The following is a 21,259-nucleotide window of genomic DNA, read 5'->3' as shown; positions in this document are numbered from 1 at the left end:
CAATGAGACAGCAGCTGGATTCTGCACGCATTAATTAGCAATGTTTCTCATGTTTAAAATAAGTTGGTAGCTAACGTGGTTAGCATAAATTCATTGCTAACAGCTGTTAACACTGCTAACAGAATTAATTGTTAGGCTGGTGAATAATATTATGCTAGCATGAATTACCATTGCTAACATGTTTGTTATGTTTAAACATTACTGACAGGTTCCTAACATGTTGAAATAAGTTAGCAGCTGAGTAATATACAGCTAGCATGAATTAACATATTGCTAGTATTTTTCTCACATTTAAAATGAGCAGCTGGATTATGTTAACATCTTTTTAACATGCTTAAAATGAGTTAGCAGTTGAGTCAAACCCCCTTTATTTGTGTTTAATGTCTTTGGTAGTATACTGCTAGCATGAATCAACTTGTTAACACATTTTAACATATATACATTTTGCTAACATGCTCTATCATGTTTTTAACATTTCTAGCATGTTTGCATTAAGATTAATATACTAAATGAGTTAGCACATTAGTTATCGTTAGCTAACATAACATGTTTAAAATTAGTGGCTGACTAATATATGGCTAGTATATATCAACATATTGCTAACACATTTTAGTATATGGCTAGCATGAGTTGTTATGTTACTACGAATTAATATACTGTTAACTTATTTCTAACATGTTTAACAGAAATTAGAAGATTACAGCTAGCATTAGCTTATTGTTAAAATGCCAACATCTATAATGCTTAAGTTAGTAAGCGGCTGAGTAATATAAAACTATAAGAATTAGCATATTGCTAACACATTTTAAAATATGGCTAACATGCTTCTAGCACTAATTATCATTCTATAAGCTTTACCACCTTTAATGAAGGAACGAAGGTTTCCTCAGAAGCCGTTTAATGGATGGTGTTTAGCTTTCCGTTGTGTTTTTTATTGGTCTTTTCATTCATGTTTTTGACCATATAAGAGTGAAACTGGTTCTCTCTTGCCCAGGAAATGACCCACAGCCCAATTCAACTAACATTTAACATGAATTAGAATAGTATTATTACAATGCTAGCATCTATTAACATATTGCTAACATATTTAAAATAAGTTTCCAGAGTAATACACTGCTAGCATAAATTAACATATTTTTCTAACATGTTTCTAACATGCTTAAATGAGTTAGCAGCTGAGTGATATGGCACTAGCATGAATCAGCATATTGTTAACACATTTTAACACATAGCTAACATGTTTCTGTGAGTTTCTATCATGTATACACCTTGCTAACACAAATTAGCTTACTGTGTACATGTTTCTAACATGTTTAAGTTGAATTAGCAGGTGATTAAAGTGTGATTCCATGTTTCTTACAAGCTATAACATGTTTAAGCACATTTCTAGCACTGATTATCATTCTGTTGGCTAACTCTAGTTGGCATTATGTTCTCTCAGAAGCCGTTTGATTAATGGTGTTTAGTTTTCCGTTACACTCGTGTGTTTTATTGGTCTTTTCATCCATGTTTTTGACCATATAAGAGTGAAACTGATTCTTTTTCCCTAAAAATGACCCACAGCCCAATAAAAGTAACATTTAACATGTATTATATTATTAATCTAATGCTAGCATTTATTAGCATATTGCTAACATGTTTAAAATCAGCTTGCAGCAGAGTACTGCTAGTATAATTTAACATATTTTGTTAACATGTTTATATCGAGTTAGCAGCTGAGTGATATGCAACTAGCATGAATCAGCATATTGCAACACATTTTAACAGATAGCTAACAGTTTTCTGAGTTTCTATCATGTATACATCTTGCTAACACAAATTAGCTTACTGTTTACATATTTTTAAAATGTTTAAGAGAATTAGCATGTGAAATGTGATTCAATTTTGCTAGCATGTTTCTTACAAACTATAACATGTTTAAGCACATTTCTAGCACTAATCATCATTGTGCTGGCTAACTCTTGTGGGCATTAGCCGTGAATGTTCTCTCAGAAGCCGTCTGATGGATGGTGTTTAGTTTTCCGTCACACTCCTGTGTTTTATTGGTCTTTTCATCCATGTTTTTGACCATATAAGAGTGAAAATCGCTCCCTCTTTCCCAGGAAATGACCCACAGCCCAATAAAACTCCAGCGACGGTCAAGTCAACAGTTACATTTATTGCAATTTTATATACAAACAACCCTAAAAGGCACTCTTTTGTTTAAATAAAGGATATAATATGATTTTCCTCTCGATAGCTAACATAGTTTGAATACAGTTTAGTTTGAATTATATATTAAAATTTAGTAGTGTTTAAAAAAAGGCCACATGAAGGAGATTTCCTTGTAAAAGTACCTCTTCGAGCAGAAAACTGTTGCATATAGTGTAGTGGGACTGAGACAAAATCGAGCAGAAAAAATAAAAGTGAAAACATGAAGGAATACAGCATTAATAATCACACAGATCAGCGCTAAAATAAATCAATAATCTAAATGATAAAACAAGACCATGATTTTATTGCATTAAAAGGCTGTGGTCAGAATTGAATACTAACATACAGTGCTGTCTGTATACACTGCATACTGCAAAAAAAAGCTCTTCATTTCAGCATGAAATGTATCAGGCCTGTAGCCAGCCTGGTGAAAGGGGTGGCTCTTTTTTTCTCAAAAAGTGGACCTTTATGCGGTTATAGGCCTCATTTAAACTACTATTCAATCATGAGATATAAATACTGCATTTTACTGACACTTTAAGCACTATTTTAGCTGAAATAGATTGTTGGATAATAATCATAACCAAAAAACGTTCATGGATGACAACAATAGCCAAAATAGTACTGAAATTCATTTTAATATGGGTTGCTCTAGCGCTTCACACCTTTCATTGGTCATTTTTTGTTTCAAGAATAAGGTCCAAGATTTACAATAAAAGTCATTTGTACAATGTTTTCTATATTTAAAAACAATATAGTAGTGAAAGATGACTTCACATACGTCAGATTGTATGTTTTCCTGCATAGCTGGATATTGAACTGATGAAAAATAATAGTGTGTAGTGCACTGGCCAAAACTGATTAGCTGAAGTCACACCAAACAGAGGATTCCACTTTTCCCATGGGTTATTTTCACTATTTACTATGGATTAGCATTCAAAATAGGATAGAAGAGCTCATCTATGAGACAAATTCTAGACCTTTGCGAGTGAGGGGTGGGTTTTCTGAATCACCTGAACCCTCCTGGTTACGGGCTGTGTATGTTTATCTTAAAATAATAGCGGTGTTTTGAATAATGTGAGGTTTTTTTTCATATTAAAGCATGGAATTAAACATTTTATTAAAGAAAACCTTGTTCTAAATTGGCAGATGTATTATAATATAGTACATACTAAATGTAGAATGTAGTACATATTACATTTAAATGCATTATTCATCATATGTAGATGCATTACATTAAAGTATGCATACATAACATTATTATATAAAGCACAGTATATGTAAATGCATTACATAGAAGTATGCATACATTTAGTTCACATGCTGTGCGCAGTAGATTGCAGAATGTTTAGTATGGTAGTATGCAATTCTGAACACAGCCGGATTAATCCTGCTTGTAATGCTCATTACGTCCATTAGAGGTCAGTATAACTTTATTATTTAACATATTTCAGTTATTTAAGGTTTGTCCAATACTTCTGAAATAAAAAAAAAGAGTTTCATGTGTAGTTTTGGCTTGTAAAAAGAAACAGAGTGAGATATAACCACATTCCCTATACAAAACATTACTCCACAAAAATACTATGGTAAAACATGATGAATATGATGATAAAATATGGTCTGGATCCATCACAGTGCTTGTTTTATTTGTATTTGTAAAGGTTTGGTTGAGTCTCACTCTTTACAGATGCATAGATTCAGGGATTTTCTGGAAGACGACGAGTCGTAAGGTTATATACTTAAAGTTAAATCATAATTTCCCACCAGAAACATCTCAAAAATGCTCTCAGCTACCCGAAATTGAAGCCCTTTTTACAATCAGAGCATCTGCGATTTTCACAGTCTCCCACAAACTGGAATTTATCAACAAAACCAGGAAACAACAGCTCTGTTCCAAACCCTAGTGAGCGCCCTACATAGGGAGCATGTTAAGGCATCATAAGAGGGTAGTCTACATCAGTGCTTCCCAACCCTGTACCTGAAGGCACACCAACAATACACATTTTCAACCTCTCCCTAATCAAACACACCTGAATCAACTTATAACATCTGAAGAGACTCCAACACCTGAAGTTAATGGGTCAGAAAAGGGAGACATCCAAAATATGTACTGTTGGTGTGCCTCCAGGAACAGGGTTGGGAAACACTGGTCTATATAGAAGTCTATATAAGATTGCAGAGTTATTACATGAAATATTAAAGCACTGAAAGACATCATATATACTGTTTTTATTCATATAACCACTGTAGCCTGTTGTAGTTACTGTGCATTTACACTGAAGGCGGCAAGAGCGTCAAAGTTCGCTAAATTCATCACGGATTTAAAGGGGCCATTGCTTGATATCAGCAAATCACTTACATTCCTGTTTAAAAACATGCATGAAAATGTTGCACGCTCTTTATCAGACTCATTTAACTATTGAAGATCAAGTTGCATGTGCTGTGGCTTTGCTCCATTTATCCAATATGTGTCCATAAGATATGAAATATCCTGAACAGCAATCCTGTTTTGTATTTTCTTTATAGTTAGCATGACATTCCTGCTTTTTTAAAGATAAAATAACATTAATGCACATCAGTAACTCGCCAGTAACTTTTTTATAAACAGTTGAAGTCAGAATTATTGAATATATATTGATTTTTTTATTCTTTTTTTAAATATTTCCCAAATGATGTTTCACAGATTCAGGAAATTTTCACAGTATGTCTGATAATATTTTTTCTTCTGGAGAAAGTCTTATTTGTTTTATTTCAGCTAGAATAAACGCAGTTTTTAATTTTTTAAACACCATTTTAAGGTCAATATTATTAGCCCCTTTAAGCTATATTTTTTGTCTACAGAACAAACCATCGTTAAACAATAACTTGCCTAATTACCCTAACCTGCCTAGTTAACCTAATTAACCTAGTTAAGCCTTTAAATGTCACTTTAAGCTGTATAGAAGTGTCTTGAAGAATATCTAGTCTAATATTATTTACTGTCATCATGACAAAGAGAAAATAAATCAGTTATTAGAGATGAGTTATTAAAACTATTATGATTAGAAATGTGTTGGAAAAAAATCTCTGTTAAACAGAAATTGGGGAATAAAATAAACAGGGGGGCTAATAATTCTGACTTCAACTGTATGCCACTGTAAGAAAACATCGTAAATAATTCGAAATCTGATGACCGCAATAATCAAACCCTTAGGAACAACTGTGGTCGAAACCAAAGTTCAGAGGACTCCTCCTTTCTGGTCTCCTAGATTCAACATTCTGATTAGTTGCCGCTGAACCGCATCATAGCTCATTATCATAGAGTTGACTTGATTTCAACACTCCTCGACGCCTGCACCTGCGAAAACGCGCCGCACCACTCCTCGCCACTGGCTCCCATTAAAAATGAATGACTTCCGGCTACTTTGACGCTCTCGCCGCTTTCAGTATGAGTAGCTTATTACTGTTATTAGATTACTTTTGCACAGAAAAAGTCATGTAAGGGAGCACTTTTCATTTTTAGAGCATTTAATTATTGTTACTTATAATGTCCTTGCCTTGAATACTGTGAAAAAATTACAACCCTTCTGGATGAATCAATTCGGTAATTAATAATTCAGATCTTTTCAGCTAATTAAGGCTTTGTTTATGATGAAATTTATACATGATTGAGAAATAATGAAAGAGTCTGAAATTAAAGTCAATATATGGTAAGTATGAAATATTGTGTGGTTGATTTTGATATGTATAATGTTTATCGTTCTTAATTAATGTGAATTGTTTTGATAAAGCTAAAAGGTCATGTATGGTATATATATATATATGTATGTATGTATGTATGTATGTATGACTATTTCATCCGCTAATCTGGGGTCAGGTCGCGGGGGCAGCAGTCTTAGAAGATAACTCCAGACTTCCCTCTCCCCAGACACTTCCTCCAGCTCCTCAGGGAGGATCCCTCCACATAGTCCCTCCAGCGTGTCCATTCATATGCTTATTATTTAATTTTATATGTTATTAATGGACAGATGTATGCTGTACAATTATTATAGCAAATTATTTTATGTCATAAGTGATTGGCACATGAAGAGCTCTATCTGTGTAGCATTGGGAGGTGCTGACTATCATGTGCACCTCAGATCAGTGCAGACTGGATGTTCCCAGTAGTAGTCAGCTGCCTATGTAGACTCACAAGGTTGTGGAACAGGGTTTAATATGTTTTGCAATTCTGACAGCATATTATGGAAGCTTGTTTTGAATTAAAGCTATTTTATTCTTGCAAGTTTTATAATCTCAATTTATATCTTGCAATTCAGCGTTTTAGTTCCTACATCTGACTGTTTTCCTCACCATTTGTACTTGCATCTGTAAGTTTGAATCAGAATTGCTGGTACAAAAAAGGCAGACATTATTAAGAGTCATGGTTATTGGGTTATTGCAAGTTTTTTTCTCCACAGAATTGATATCTTGCAATTCAGCTTTTTAGTTCCTACATCTGATTTTTACTTGCATTTGTGAGTTTAAATCAGAATTGCTGGTAAAAAAAAAGCCAGAATCATCATTAAGAGTCATGCTTATTACACGTTTTTTCATATCAGTTGTAGAAACTAATAAGCTGAATTGCAGGATATAAATACTGAGGAAACAAATAGCAATATCCATAACTCTATGATGATTCTTATTTTTTCTTCACCTTGCAATTGTGAATTTGCATTTTTTTACCTGCATTTGTGAGTTTGATATTAAGAGTCATGGTTATTGGGTTATTGCAAGCTTTTTGTCTCTCAGAGTTCATATCTTGCAATTCAGCTTTTTAGTTCCTACATCTGACTTTTTTTCTCTCCAATTCCTACTTGCATTTGTGAGTTTAAATCAGAACTGCTGGTAAAAAAAAAAGCCAGAATTATCATTAAGAGTTACGGCTATTACAAGTGTTTTTCCCTCAGAATTTATATCTTGCAATTCAGCTTTTTAGTTCCTACATCTGACTTTTTCCTCAAGTTTTTCTTGAAATTGTGACTTTGACATTATGAATTATGGTTATTGCATATCGAACAATTTTCTGTCTGCATTTGTGAGTTTAAATCAGAATTGCAGGTAAAAAGTCAGAATCCCAGTTAAGAGTCATGATTATTATAAGTTATTTTTTCCCCTCATATTTGTATTTATATCTTGCAATTCAGCTTTTTAGTTCCTACAGCTCACATTTTTCCTCACAATGTTTTACTTGCGTTTGTGAATTTGACATTATAAGGCATGGATATTGCATTTTCAACTTTAAAATCACAACTTTTTACTTGCATTTGTGAGTTTAAATCAGAACTGCTGGTAAAAAAAAAAGCCAGAATTATCATTAAGAGTTACGGCTATTACAAGTGTTTTCCATCAGAATTTATATCTTGCAATTCACCTTTTTAGTTCCTACGTCTGACTTTTTTCTCATAATTTTTACTTGCAATTGTGACTTTGACATTATGAATCCCGGTTATTGCATATCGAACAATTTTCTGTGTGCATTTGTGAGTTTAAATCAGAACTGCAGGTAAAAAGTCAGAATCACCATTAAGAGTCATGGTTATTATAAGTTTTTCTTTCCCCTCATATTTGTATTTATATCTTGCAATTTTTAGTTCCTACAGCTCACATTTTTCCTTACAATGTTAAACTTGCATTTGTGAATTTGACATTATAAGGCATGGATATTGCATTTTCAACTTTAAAATCACAACTTTTTACTTGCATTTGTGAGTTTAAATCAGAATTGCTAGTAAAAAAAATGTCAGAATCATCATTAAGAGTCATGCTTATTGCAAGCTTTTTTTCTCTAAGAATTTTTGATATCTTGCACTTCAGCTTTTTAGTTCCTACATCTGACTTTTTCCTCAAGTTTTTCTTGAAATTGTGACTTTGACATTATGAATTATGGTTATTGCATATTGAACAATTTTCTGTGTGCATCTGTGAGTTTAAATCAGAATTGCAGGTAAAAAGAAAGTCAGAATCATCATTAAGACTCATGCTTATTACAAGTTTTTCTTTCCCCTCAGAATTCATAGCTTGCAATTCAGCTTTTTAGTTCCTACATCTGACTATTTTCCTCACTATTTTTTTCTTGCGATTGTGAATTTGACATTAAGAGTCATGGCTATTGCAAGCTTGTTTTTCTCAGATTTTTTATTTGTTGAAATTCAGCTTTTTAGTTCTTTCATCTGATGTTTTTCTCCAATTTTTACTTGCATTTGTGAGTTTGAATCAGAATTGCAGGTAAAAAGAAAGTCTGAATCATCATTAGGAGTCATGCTTATTACAAGTTTTTTCCATCAGTTGTAGAAACTAATAAGCTGAATTGCAGGATATAAATTCTGAGGAAACAAATAGCAATAACCATGACTCTAAATGATGATTCTGACTTTTTCCTCACAATTTCTTTACCTTTAATTGTGAATTTGCATCAGAATTGCAGGTTAAAAGAAAGTCAGAATCATCATTAAGGGTCATGGTTATTGTTATTGCTGATTTATATCTTGCAATTCAGCTTTGTTTTTTAGTCTGACTTTTTTCTTCAGTTTTTACTTGTATTTGTGAGTTTGAATCAGAATTGCAGGTGAAAAGAAAGTCAGAATCATCATTAAGAGTCATGCTTATTACAAGTTTTTCTCTATCTCAGAATTTATATCTTGCAATTCAGCTTTTTAGTTCCTACATCATTCCCATATATAGTTCCAGACTTTTTAATCCAATTTTTTACTTGTATTTGTGAGTTTAAATCCGAATTGCAGGTTAAAAGAAAGTCAGAATCATCATTAAGAGTCATGGTTATTGTTATTGCTGATTTATATCTTGCAATTCATCTTCCTACATCTGACTTTTTATCTTGAATCTTTACTTGCATTTGTGAGTTTGACATTAAGAGCCATGGTTGTTGCAAGCTTTTTGGCTCTCAGAATTTATATCTTGGAATTCAGCTTGTTAGTTCTTACAACAAATGCATTTTTCTCATGATTTTATTACTTGCAATTGTGAGTTTAAATCAAAATCCTGTTTAAAAAAAAGTCTCAGAGTTTATATCTTGCAATTCAGCTTTTTAGTTCCTACATCTGACTTTTTTCTTTAGTTTTTACTTGCATTTGTGAGTTTAAATCAGAATTGCTGCTAAAAAAGTCAGAATCATCATTAAGAGTCATGCTTATTACAAGTTTTTCTTTCCCCTCAGAATTCATATCTTGCAATTCAGCTTTTTAGTTCCTACATCTGACGTTTTTCCTCACAATTTTTTTCTTGCAATTGTGAATTTGACATTAAGAGTCATGGCTATTGCAAGCTTGTTTTTTCTCCAATTTTTACTTGTATTTGTGAGTTTGAATCAGAATTGCTGGTAAAAAAAATAGTCTGAATCATCATTAAGAGTCATGCTTATTACACATTTTTTTCCTATCAGTTGTAGAAACTAATAGGCTGAATTGCAAGATATAAATTCTGAGGAAACAAATAGCAATAACCATGACTCTAAATGATGATTCTGACTTTTTCCTCACAATTTCTTTACCTTTAATTGTGAATTTGCATCAGAATTGCAGGTTAAAAGAAAGTCAGAATCATCATTAAGAGTCATGGTTATTGTTATTGCTGATTTAAATCTTGCAATTCAGCTTCCTACATCTGACTTTTTATCTTGAATCTTTACTTGCATTTGTGAGTTTGACATTAAGAGCCATGGTTGTTGCAAGCTTTTTGGCTCTCAGAATTTATATCTTAGATTTCAGCTTGTTAGTTCTTACAACAAATGAATTTTGTCTCATGATTTTCTTACTTGCAATTGTGAGTTTAAATCAAAATCCTGTTTAAAAAAAAGTCTCAGAGTTTATATGTTGCAATTCAGCTTTTGTTTCTACGTCTGACTTTTTTCTTTAGTTTTTACTTGCATTTGTGAGTTTAAATCAGAATTGCAGGTAAAAAGAAAGTCAGAATCATCATTAAGAGTCATGCTTATTACAAGTTTTTCTCTCTCTCAGAATTCATAGCTTGCAATTCAGCTTTATAGTTCCTACATAGTTCCCATATAGAGTTCCAGACTTTTTATCCAATTTTTTACTTGTATTTGTGAGTTTAAATCAGAATTGCAGGTAAAAAGAAAGTCAGAATCATCATTAAGAGTTATGGTTATTACAAGTTTTTCTTTCCCCTCAGAATTTATATCTTGCAATTCAGCTTTTTAGTTCCTACATCTGACTATTTGCCTCACTATTTTTTCTTGCACTTGTGAGTTTAAGATGTTATCAGAATAGCAGCTAAAAAGAAAGTCAGAATCATCATTAAGACTCATGGTTTTTACAAGTTTTTCTCTCTCTCAGAATTTATATCTTGCAATTTAGCTTTTTAGTTCCTACATCGTTCCCATATATAGTTCCAGACTTTTTATCCAATTTTTTACTTGTATTTGTGAGTTTAAATCAGAATTGCAGGTAAAAAAAAAAGTCAGAATCATCATTAAGAGTCATGGTGACTTTTTTTCACCGCAGAAACAAGCTTCCATAGCATGTGTGTTTTTTGCGATTTTGTTTTGAAACATTCATAAAGTTGAGCTACAAACCCATATACAGTGATGAAGGAGCACAGAGGTCTGATCTGCTGAATGAACACAGTCTGTGATGGAGATTTTGGCTTGATGTCCAGTGGTCCAGCTTTTCTCCCACGCTCCGTCCTCATGCCAGCAAACCCAGGCGCTTCACTTTGGCTGACAGGAACGAGTGGATGATGAACACCATGGTTTTAGGGCACGAGTGAAGGTCCAGTTGCTGAAAAACACACACACACACAAAATAAATAGATAAATCGAACAAATCAAAACGCTGGGCTGCAGTAAAATTAACTAATAATAGTATAATAATAATATAAATAACTATTAATAGTTTTAAAATAAATGAGATCTACAGTTATAGACCATTTTAGCCATCCTTTGACATATTTTTTGTTTCTGCAAATACTGCTTTCAGAAGAGATGAGGGTAAAGGGAAAGTGTGAAGGGTGTGAAATCTCACGATCTCAGCGTCTGGTCCGCCGAAATCCAGGAATATCATGCGGACGCCGTCGTCGGAGGACATGCGGAGCCGCTCGAACGGCTGCTGCAGAAGGACGCTCTTCCTCACGCCACAATCCTCCATGAACAGAGAGAAACCCCGGTCTATGTGCACACTGAGCATACAGGACTTCCCATTCCAGCTGCACGCTACACACACACACACACACACACAGAGAGAGACAGAGTTGAGTTATATTCTCTCCTCCTAAACCCAACCCTCAAACAATCTGCATTTTTACATTGTCAGGATACTTCATTCTGCCTGATTTATGAGCCGTTTCCCTCATCTTGGAGAGGAAAACAAAGGTCAAAATGTACTGGCATTGCTATATTTGTGGGGACATAATGTGATGAATATCAGTATCTCACTATATTGGCTCGTTTCCACTGACTGGTACGGTACGGTTCGGTTTGGTACGGGTCACCTTTATCAGGCTTGCGTTTCCACTAACAAGGGTACCCTTTTGGTGGGCGTGGTGTATGACAGAAAGTTTCAGTCGACGTCCTTCTCGCTCGAGGAATTGTCTACAATAAAGCTGTACGGGTCACTTACATATCATATGAGAAGCACTTCTCACAAAACAGATGCTGTACACACATAAATACTTGTGTAGAAATGTTTATTACTAACTTTTCAATGAACATGAGTTGATTATAACTGCAGATCAATGATAGTGCGAAACAGCCTACTGTAACGTCTGTAATTATATTAAATAACTAAATAAATGAACATATATAGACGCATACAGCCCCTTACAGTCTCCGAAATGTTACCAACTACAGAAGAAATACACACAGCAGACATTTTCGTCCGTATTTAGGTTCAAAACAATACAAATTATAGCCTAGTCAGTGAAAACCTCTCATCTGTGTCTGTAATCTTCCGCAGCACACGTAGCCTCTGTTAGTCAGTAATTCCGTCAATCTGAGTTCATAATAGTCCAAAATGTGAAGATAATAAGTTAGTTATACATGGCATTTTGTTCATGTTTGCTGAATAATAATGTGCTCCTCTTTTTCCGGCTTCTCCTTTGTTTCTTCACGCTTCACTCTCGCGTTTGTCAGTGTCTGACAGGATCGGGTTTCAAAAGCACATCAATAATCAAGCTCAGGTAATTATCATCAGCTCAAGAAGTTTGTTATTTCAGATATAATGTTAGAGACGCGCGCGAACGCTAGCAAGAAAGCGAAACCACTCGCGCCTCAGACTGCCTCGTAAAAAACTACGGAAAATACACAGGGAAAATCTGCTCTTCTTCTTGGCTTTGTGGCTGTTTATCAAGACGACGACAAGGTTTGTTTGAGCCCAGGTCGACCATGGCTCGTTATTATATGTATAAATAATTCCGCTGTAATGTCTCGGCTCGTCGGCTGTGTATTTCAAACATGGCGGGTTTTTTGTTTTCATTCTGGCTTGTTGCGTAAGCGAATGACGTATCTCTGTAAACCAATAGCGTTCAGCTGCGCATCTAGCTCCGCCTTTTGGTACCCTTTCTCGTCTTTGGTACCCTTTCGAAAGGGTGCCGAAAAAGTGGTACGGTACGGTTCGGTTCGGTACGCTTTTTGACAGTGGAAACGGCCATAAAAGCGTACCAAACCAAACCGAACCGTACCGTACCACTCAGTGGAAACGGGCCATTTGGTACCCTTTCGAAAGGGTGCTGAAAAAGTGGTACGGTACGGTTTGGTTCGGTACGGTACGCTTTTTGACAGTGGAAACGGCTATAAAACCGTACCGAACGCGTATGGTTAGCAGAAGCAGCGAGCAGCCATTTGCCTTTTGCATCTGCAGCACAGCGGATCAGCAACTGTTGCACGGATCAATATATTCCTGTCTATTCTATCTAGTTACCTATCTGTCTATATAAATATACCTTTTTTTTTTTTACTTTTCATCTGCACCAAGGCCCGCGGCAACTTCCTTCTAGTTTCCTTAACCTGCAAGTCTTTATTTTACAAATTATATAGATCATAAACAGGCCCAGATTAAGAATTCAAGGGCCCCTGAGCACATTGTCTTGTAAGGCCCCCTACCCGGCCGCACCCCTATAGTTGAATTAAAGATAAGAATAATATAAGAGTTTTTTAATAAAATGAATCTATAATTTGTATAATTGAATGACTATCAGTATTGATGGTAAAAAACTGTACATTCTAGTCAAACCATTCTTCTGCAATCTCATACCAAAAACGGACATAGGGACAGCATTAATAGCTATAAATGTGGGAGAGCGCTGATATTATGTGATTGGACTGGATTGAAATATGGAACAATTAAATGTTGATGTTAAATCAAAAGTAATTCACAAATACTGAAGTGGATATTTCTTTTTAAAGTGTGAAATTAACCTATATAATCAAATTGTATGTGTTTAATCTGGTTGTAGACTTATATACCATTAGAAGAATCAAGGTATTATGTAGAGTTAGAAAGGAGATATGGCCTGAGTGAACAACTAAGGTGTCACAAGAAATGCATGAGAATAGAGCAACAGTATGGACCTTCTTGAATCAAAAAGACATGTTTTGTCATATAAACAAAAGCATATGATAATTTAGCCTCTTGCATATATTTATAGTCTACAAAGATTTAACTTATTTTATGCTCTCTGACACTTTGCTTTTGTTATTTAACTTTATTTTGATAATCATTAATCATTATAATTAATCATTAATCATTATAATCATCGTTAATGTGTGCTGATGCACACATTAACTGTGTGCATCAGCAGGCAGTTTTTGTTACGTTCATTATTTAATATAGGCTCCCTCAAAACACACAGGCACACACAAGATGGGCTTCCAGTGTGGATTTTAAGTTTATAATAATAATAAATTAATCCTTTTAAGTTTTTAATTTGTCAACTCTCATTATTTCCTATATATAGCTTTTGTGCTTTTCTAGAATGGGAGTTGGCGTGCACAGATGGGGAGCATTTTGATTGAATGTAGTGGGCCACTCTGTCCCAAAATAACAGGGCCGATTTATTTGTCCCAGTCCAGCCCTGCACATACACACTCTCTCTCACACACACACTCATACACACTTGCACACATGTTTTTTTTTGAGAACATTACATATGTTTCCATTGTATTTATAGTGTAATTTATAGTGTATTTTGTATTGCTCTTACTCCACCGTACCCCAAACCCAACCCTCACAGCAGACCGTGGACAGCTTTACTTTCTGAAATAGCTTATTCTGTGTGATTTATAAGCTTTTGGAGAAATTCATCAGCAACGTCCTCACATTTCACCACCTTCTTGTAATACCTGTGTCATACCTATACCTTGTGTCCTGATATATCACAACAACATGCACACACACACACACACAAACACACAGGGCTGACATCATTTATTCATTTCAACCTGTTTGAAAAAATGATAACATACAAATCTATTATTCATTCATTCATTTTCGACTTAGTCCCTTTATTAATCTGGGGTCGCCACAGCGGAATGAACCGCCAACTTAGCCAGCATTTGTTTTATGCAGCGGATGCCCTTCCACCCGCAACCCATCACTGGGAAACACATTCACACTTGTACACTAGGGACAATTTAGCCTACCCAATTCACCTGTACCGCATGTGTTTGGACTGTGGTGGAAACTGGAGCACCTGGAGGAAACCCACGCGAACGCTGGGAGAACATGCAAACTCCACACAGAAACGCCAACTGACCCAGCCGAGGCTCAAACCAGCGACCTTCTTGCTGTGAGGCGACAGAACTACCTACTGCACCGCCCACAAAAACTATATATATATATATATATATATATATATATATATATAAACATAACATATACATAATATATAAAGTACATAATCAAACTGCATTAGCTAATTCTCAGTCACCCCAATAGAGCTGTAAAAGACCCTAGATTGCCGTGCCTGACTACAGCAGCAGAGGGCGATCAAAGCATGTGTCCTTGACTCTGAGAGTGTGTGTGTGTGTGTGTGATAAAGATGTTCAATACCTACAGTGACCTCCAGACCAAGCTCAGCAGCAGTGTGACTGTGTGTGTGAGTGTGTGTGTACTGGTTTTGGTGGTTTATGAGGTCTTTTTTTTGTATAATGACATGAGTATGACCTATTTGTACTCTATTAAGTTGGTTTATGAGAACATGCCTTATATTCTTGTAACTCAAAATGCTTAAACATCATACTTATCGGGGTATTTCGACATAAAAAAAATTGGGGATTCCTGTTAGGGTTGTTTTAGGGGTAGGGCCATATAATAAGCCATTTTTACAGTATAAAATACATTACGCCTATAGAGAGTCCTCATAAACTACCAATACCATACGTGTGTGTGTGTGTGTGTGTGTGTGTGTGTGTGTGTGTGTGTGTGTGCGTGTGCGTGTGTGTGTGTGTGTGTTTGTGTGATAAAGATGTTCAATACCTACAGTGACCTCCAGACCAAGCTCAGCAGCAGTGTGACTGTGTGTGTGAGTACTGGTTTTGGTGGTTTATGAGGTGTTTTTTTATATAATGACATGAGTATGACCTATTTGTACTCTATTAAGTTGGTTTATGGGAACATGCCTTATATTCTTGTAACTCAAAACGCTTAAACATCATACTTAGCGGGTTATTTCGACATAAAAAATTGGGAATTCCTGTGAGGGTTGGTTTCGGGGTAGGGCCATATAATAAGCCATTTTTACAGTATAAAATACATTACGTCTATAGAGAGTCCCCATAAATTATCAATACCATACGTGTGTGTGTGTGGTACCTGTAGTGACCTCCTGCACGAGCTCTGCAGCACTGTGGCATCCGTCCACAAGCAGGTGTGTCCAGCAGGACAGGTCTTTAGCAGAGTCCACCCTGAACAGATGCGTCTCCACACCCTGCTTAGTGCCCAAACGCAGACCGAACGTCAGCTCTGAGTCGTGCACTGAAGAACTCTTACCCGGACCAGAGTGAACCAGCCTGAAACACACACAAACACACAAATCGACTTCAGAAAATCAGCAGATGTGGCTCTAGTGCCCAAACTTTTTCATATGTAGGCCCAAAACCCAAACATCATTGATAGCTGTGGGCCAAAGATAAATATACCAAACTATTTTACATTATATCGCAATGGGTAATTTCCGAAAACATTTCATAATATTTAAAAGTAAATAGTGTTGGCGTGGGTTTCCTCCGGGTGCTCCGGTTTCCCCCACAAGTCCAAACAAATTCGCTATAGGGGAATTGGGTAAGCTAAATTGTCCATAGTGTATGTGTGTGAATGAGAGTGTATGGATGTTTCCTAGTGATGAGTTGCAGCTGGAAGGGACGAAACGAAAATGAATAAATGAATGAGAAAGTATTACTTTGAATCGTATTAACTAATGCAGTATAACTTTAATAACTTAACTTACTGCAATAAAAACATAAACAATCACATTCATAACACAGTGGCAGTGTTGCTACAGTAGCGTCGCTACTACTAGCTTAACTACATTTCTCAGTAGCGTGTCGGTAGCGTCGCCACTTTATAAAGCTAATATCTTTTCAGTAGCGAAGCCATTTCATTAGTGAAGTAGCATCCACACAAGCTACATTTACCGATCGCAGATCAATAAGTGACAGCACCAACATTCACAGAGCTGTGAGGCCGGTGTCTAGCCGATGAAGGTAAATCCATATTATGTCAAGAATGACGATTTCTTCTTCTACCTGTTTTATGATGGTTGACAACAAACTTTTTGGTGCATTACTACCACCTCTCGCTCTGGTTGGTGACGTCGCCAATCAATCATTGGGCTGACACGAGAAACTTGCTTGATGGAAAGATGACTGAGGCAGAGGAGTTATGTATAGTTATATATACAACTATATGATCTTTTTTTTATTGCACGCTAAGAGTCTCACATTAACGCAGCATGTTAACGCCGATAACAGCCCACCACTAATATATATATATATATATATATATATATATATATATATATATATCCCTGCTGAAAAATCCAGCTTAAACCAGCCTAGGCTGGTTGGCTGGTTTTAGCTGGTTGACCAGTCTGGTTTTAGAGGGGTTTTGGCCATTTCCAGGCTGGTTTCCAGCCATTTCCAGCCTGGTCTTAGCTGGTCAGGCTGGAAAATGACCAGCTAAATCCAACTAAAACTAGCCTGACCAGCCTGGTTTAAGCTGGACATAGCTGGTTTTGGCTGGGCTCCCACCCAGGCTAGACTGGTCAAGCTGGTTTTAGCTGGTCATCACCCAGCCTTGAATTATTAGCCCCCCTGTTTATTTTTTCTGTAATTTCTGTTTAACTGAAAGCAGATTTCTTCAACACATTTCTAATCATAATAGTTTTAATAACTCATCTCTAATAACTTATTTATTTTATCTTTGCCATGATGACAGTAATTAATATTTGACTATATATCCTTCAAGACACTTCTATACAGCTTAAAGTAACATTTAAAGGCTTAACTAGGTTAATTAGGGTAAAGTTAGGGTAATTAGGCAAGTCACTGTATAACAGTGGTTTGTTCTTGAGACAATCCAAAACTAATATTGCTTAAGGGGGTTTATTAAAAAATAAAAACTGCTTTTATTCTAGCACAAATAAAACAAATAAGACTTTCTCCAGAAGAAAAAATATATAAGAGAAATACTAGAAGAGGAAATACTGTAAAAAATTCCTGAATCCGTTAAACATCATTTGAACATCTCCAATGGCCTCCACAGTCATCCGATCTAAACATTATTGAGCACTTTGGAGGAGCAAGTGAGCAACACTAGCATCAAGTAGTGACCTGAACACTATTCTGAAGAAGAAAGGCTCAAATCCCTCTGGCCGATGTGCAGGACTTGTCTATGTCATTCCCAAGACCAACGGATGCTGTATTGTAGGAGGCCCTACACCAGGGGTCACCAATCACGGTCCTGGAGGGTCGGTGTCCCTGCAGGGTTTAGCTACAACTTGCCTCAACACACCTGCTTGATTGTGTCAAGAATACCTAGTAAGACCTTGATTAGCTTGTTCAGGTGTGTTTGATTAGGGTTGGAGCTAAAATCTGCAGGACACCGGCCCTCCAGGAACAAGTTTGGTGACCCCTGGTCTAAGGTCTCAATAACCCCTGCCCTACACCATACTAATGAATTATAGTGCTCTAAAACCAGGCACTCCTGTTTCAGTGTGTGTGTGTGTGTGTGTACCTGGTGGTGATGAGTGGGTAGCTCTTGTCTGGGCTGTTGAGCGTCTCTTTGCTGTCTGGTAAAGCCCCATAGAGCAGCAGATCTCTGTCTGTCAACACTGCCAGGATGGGCCGCTCTGAACCCTGAACACACACACACAGACAGACAGACAGACAGACAGACGCACAGACCGACAGAGACACATCAGAACCTGCAGGATCTCATTATGTGTTTGTGAGTGAATGTTTTTGTGTATGTGTTTACATGTGCGTGTCTGTGTATATAGTGTGTACATGTCCATGATGGTGTTTGTGTGTGTGCTTGGGTCTGTGTGTATATGAGAAAGTGTGTATGTGTCTGTGTTTGCGCCTGTGTGAATATGTATGTCTGTGTGTGTCTGTATATATGTGTGTGCATTATATATGCATATATATATGTGTGTGTGTGTGTGTGTGTGTGTGTGTGTGTGTGTGTGTGTGTGTGTGTGTGTGTGTGTGTGTGTGTGTGTGTGTGTGGTCCCAGTAATCATGACATAATGGGGGTACCAAATGTCCCCAGAAGTATATCAGTGCCAGTAAATTTTGACTGGCATTGGGGGGGTTGACTTCCTCATAAATGTAGTTTAGATTAGATTAGATTAGATTCAATTTATTGTCATCACACATGTACAAGTACAAGGCAACGAAATGCAGGTATACAAGTGTGTGTGTGTATCACCTGCTCAATGATCCAGCCGATGTGTATGATGTTGAGGCTGGGCTGCAGTGTTTTGAGCTCATCTTTAGCAGTGTTCAGTAACGCTGCGCTGCTGCTCTGGATGCTGTTATACCAGGCCTGAGCCATAGCGTGATCTTTAGCCCGCAAAAACACAGACGTCTTCCTGTCTGAGGAAACCACCTCGAAATACCTGCAGAATGAAGAGCAAACACCACAACAGATTATAAACCTCACATCAGAAACTCCACAACTCTTTTTCACACCTGTACAGCAGAATTATGCACTAAAGGATGAGCTAGACGTACAGTTGAAGAATTATTAGCCCTCCTAAATATTTTTCCCTCATTTTCTGTTTAACGGGGAGCAGATTTCTTCAACACATTTCTAAACATAATAGTTTTAATAACTCATCTCTAATAACTGATTTATTTTATCTTTGACATGATGACAGCACATAATATTAAACTAGATATTCTTCAAGATACTAGTGTTCAGCTTAAAGTGACATTTAAAGGCCTAACTAGGTTAATTAGGGTAATTAGGCAGGTTAGGGTAATTAGGCAAGTCATTGTATAACAGTGGTTTGTTCTGGAGACAATCCAAAACAAATATTGCTTAAAGGGGCTAATAATTTTGACCTGAAAATGGGTTTTAAAAAAATAAAAACTGCTTTTATTCTAACTGAAATAAAACAAATAAGACTTTCTCCAGAAGAAAAAATATTAAAGGAAATACTGTGAAAAATTTCTGAATCTGTTAAAGATCATTTGGAAAATATATGAAAAACAAAATTCACAGGAGGACGAATAATTTTGACTTCAGCTGGACATTCAAATATTTTTTTTTAAAACTACTAATTAGTATATCCACACTCACCGGCCACTTTATTAGGTACACCTTACAAGTACCAGGTTGGACCCCTTTTGGCTTCAGAACTGCCTTAATCCTTCATGGCAGAGATTCAACAAGGTACTGGAAATATTCCTCAGAGATTTTGCTCCATATTGACATGATAGCATCACGCAGTTACTGAAGATTTGTCGGCTGCACATCCATGATGCCAATCTCGCGTTCCACCACATCCCAAAGGTGCTCTATTGGATTGAGTTCTGGTGACTGTGGAGGTCATTTGAGTACAGTGAACTCAGTGTCATGTTCAAGACACCAGTCTGAGATGATTTTCATTTATGACATGGTGCGTTATCCTGCTGGAAGTAGTCATCAGAACATAGTCAACATCATGCTTTCATGATGTTGAAGCCAAATTCTGACCGACCATCCGAATGTGGCAGCAGAAATGAAAACTCATCAGACCAGGCAACATTTTGCTGTTCTTAGCTGACAGAAGCGGCACCCGGTGTGGTCTTCTGCTGCTGTAGCCCATCCGCCTCAAGGTTGGACGTGTTGTGTGTTCAGAGATGCTCTTCTGCAGACCTCGGTTGTAACAAGTGCTTATCTGAGTTACTGTTGCCTTTCTATCAGCTGGAACCAGTCTGGCCATTCTCCTCTGACCTCTGGCATCAACAAGGCATTTGTGCCCACAGAACTGCCGCTCACTGGATATTTCCTCTTTGTCAGACCATTCTCTTTAAACCCTAGAGATGGTTGTGTGTGAAAATCCCAGTAGATCAGCAGTTTCTGAAATACTCAGACCAGGACGTCTGGCACCAACAACCATGCCACGTTCAAAGTCACTTAAATCCCCTTTCTTTCCCATTCTGATGCTCGCTTTGAACTGCAGCAGATCATCTTGATCATGTCTACATGCCTAAATGAGTTGCTGCCATGTGATTGGCTGATTAGAAATCTGCGTTAACAAGTAGTAGGACAGGTGTACCTAATAAAGTGGCCAGTTAGTGTACATAAATAAATATCTAAAATATTAATATAAAAATGTCTGTTTATTCTCATGAATGCAGTGTTTTTAAATTATTCATATGTACCTACAAGCATATATGTCTTGATTCTCAAAAATGTAGCCCAGCGCACATTTTCCCAGTGAGCCTGTTCTGTTAAATTCCTAATGAGACTGGGAAACGAACCAACAACCTAGTGAGCTAATAAGAGCGTTTAAAAACCTGCTTCGAATGTTATCACTCGATTGAATAAGCGTTATCAGTGGTTATCAGCTGATATATATGGGCCAG

The 21,259-nt window shown here is 36.5% G+C and overlaps 1 protein-coding gene across 1 annotated transcript in view; it reads right to left on the bottom strand.

Moving 5' to 3' along the window:
- Positions 1–2,138: 2,138 nt before the first annotated feature.
- The window catches only part of snta1 (syntrophin, alpha 1), a 67,283-nt gene continuing 48,162 nt past the window's right edge, over positions 2,139–21,259 (bottom strand). The window contains exons 4-8 of the mRNA XM_056460640.1: positions 19,113–19,302; positions 18,417–18,538; positions 15,996–16,192; positions 11,211–11,398; positions 2,139–10,967 (exon numbers count right to left, since the gene is read on the bottom strand). Coding sequence (XP_056316615.1) covers positions 10,875–10,967; positions 11,211–11,398; positions 15,996–16,192; positions 18,417–18,538; positions 19,113–19,302 — 790 coding nt within the window. The 3' untranslated portion in view covers positions 2,139–10,874. The remainder of the gene's footprint in view (positions 10,968–11,210; positions 11,399–15,995; positions 16,193–18,416; positions 18,539–19,112; positions 19,303–21,259) is intronic.

This window comes from Danio aesculapii, chromosome 6, assembly GCF_903798145.1.
Source record: "Danio aesculapii chromosome 6, fDanAes4.1, whole genome shotgun sequence".
In the NCBI taxonomy this organism is placed as follows: Eukaryota; Metazoa; Chordata; class Actinopteri; order Cypriniformes; family Danionidae; genus Danio; species Danio aesculapii.
Note: the sequence above shows the minus strand (reverse complement) of the source record. Positions and strands in the feature narration are given on the sequence as shown.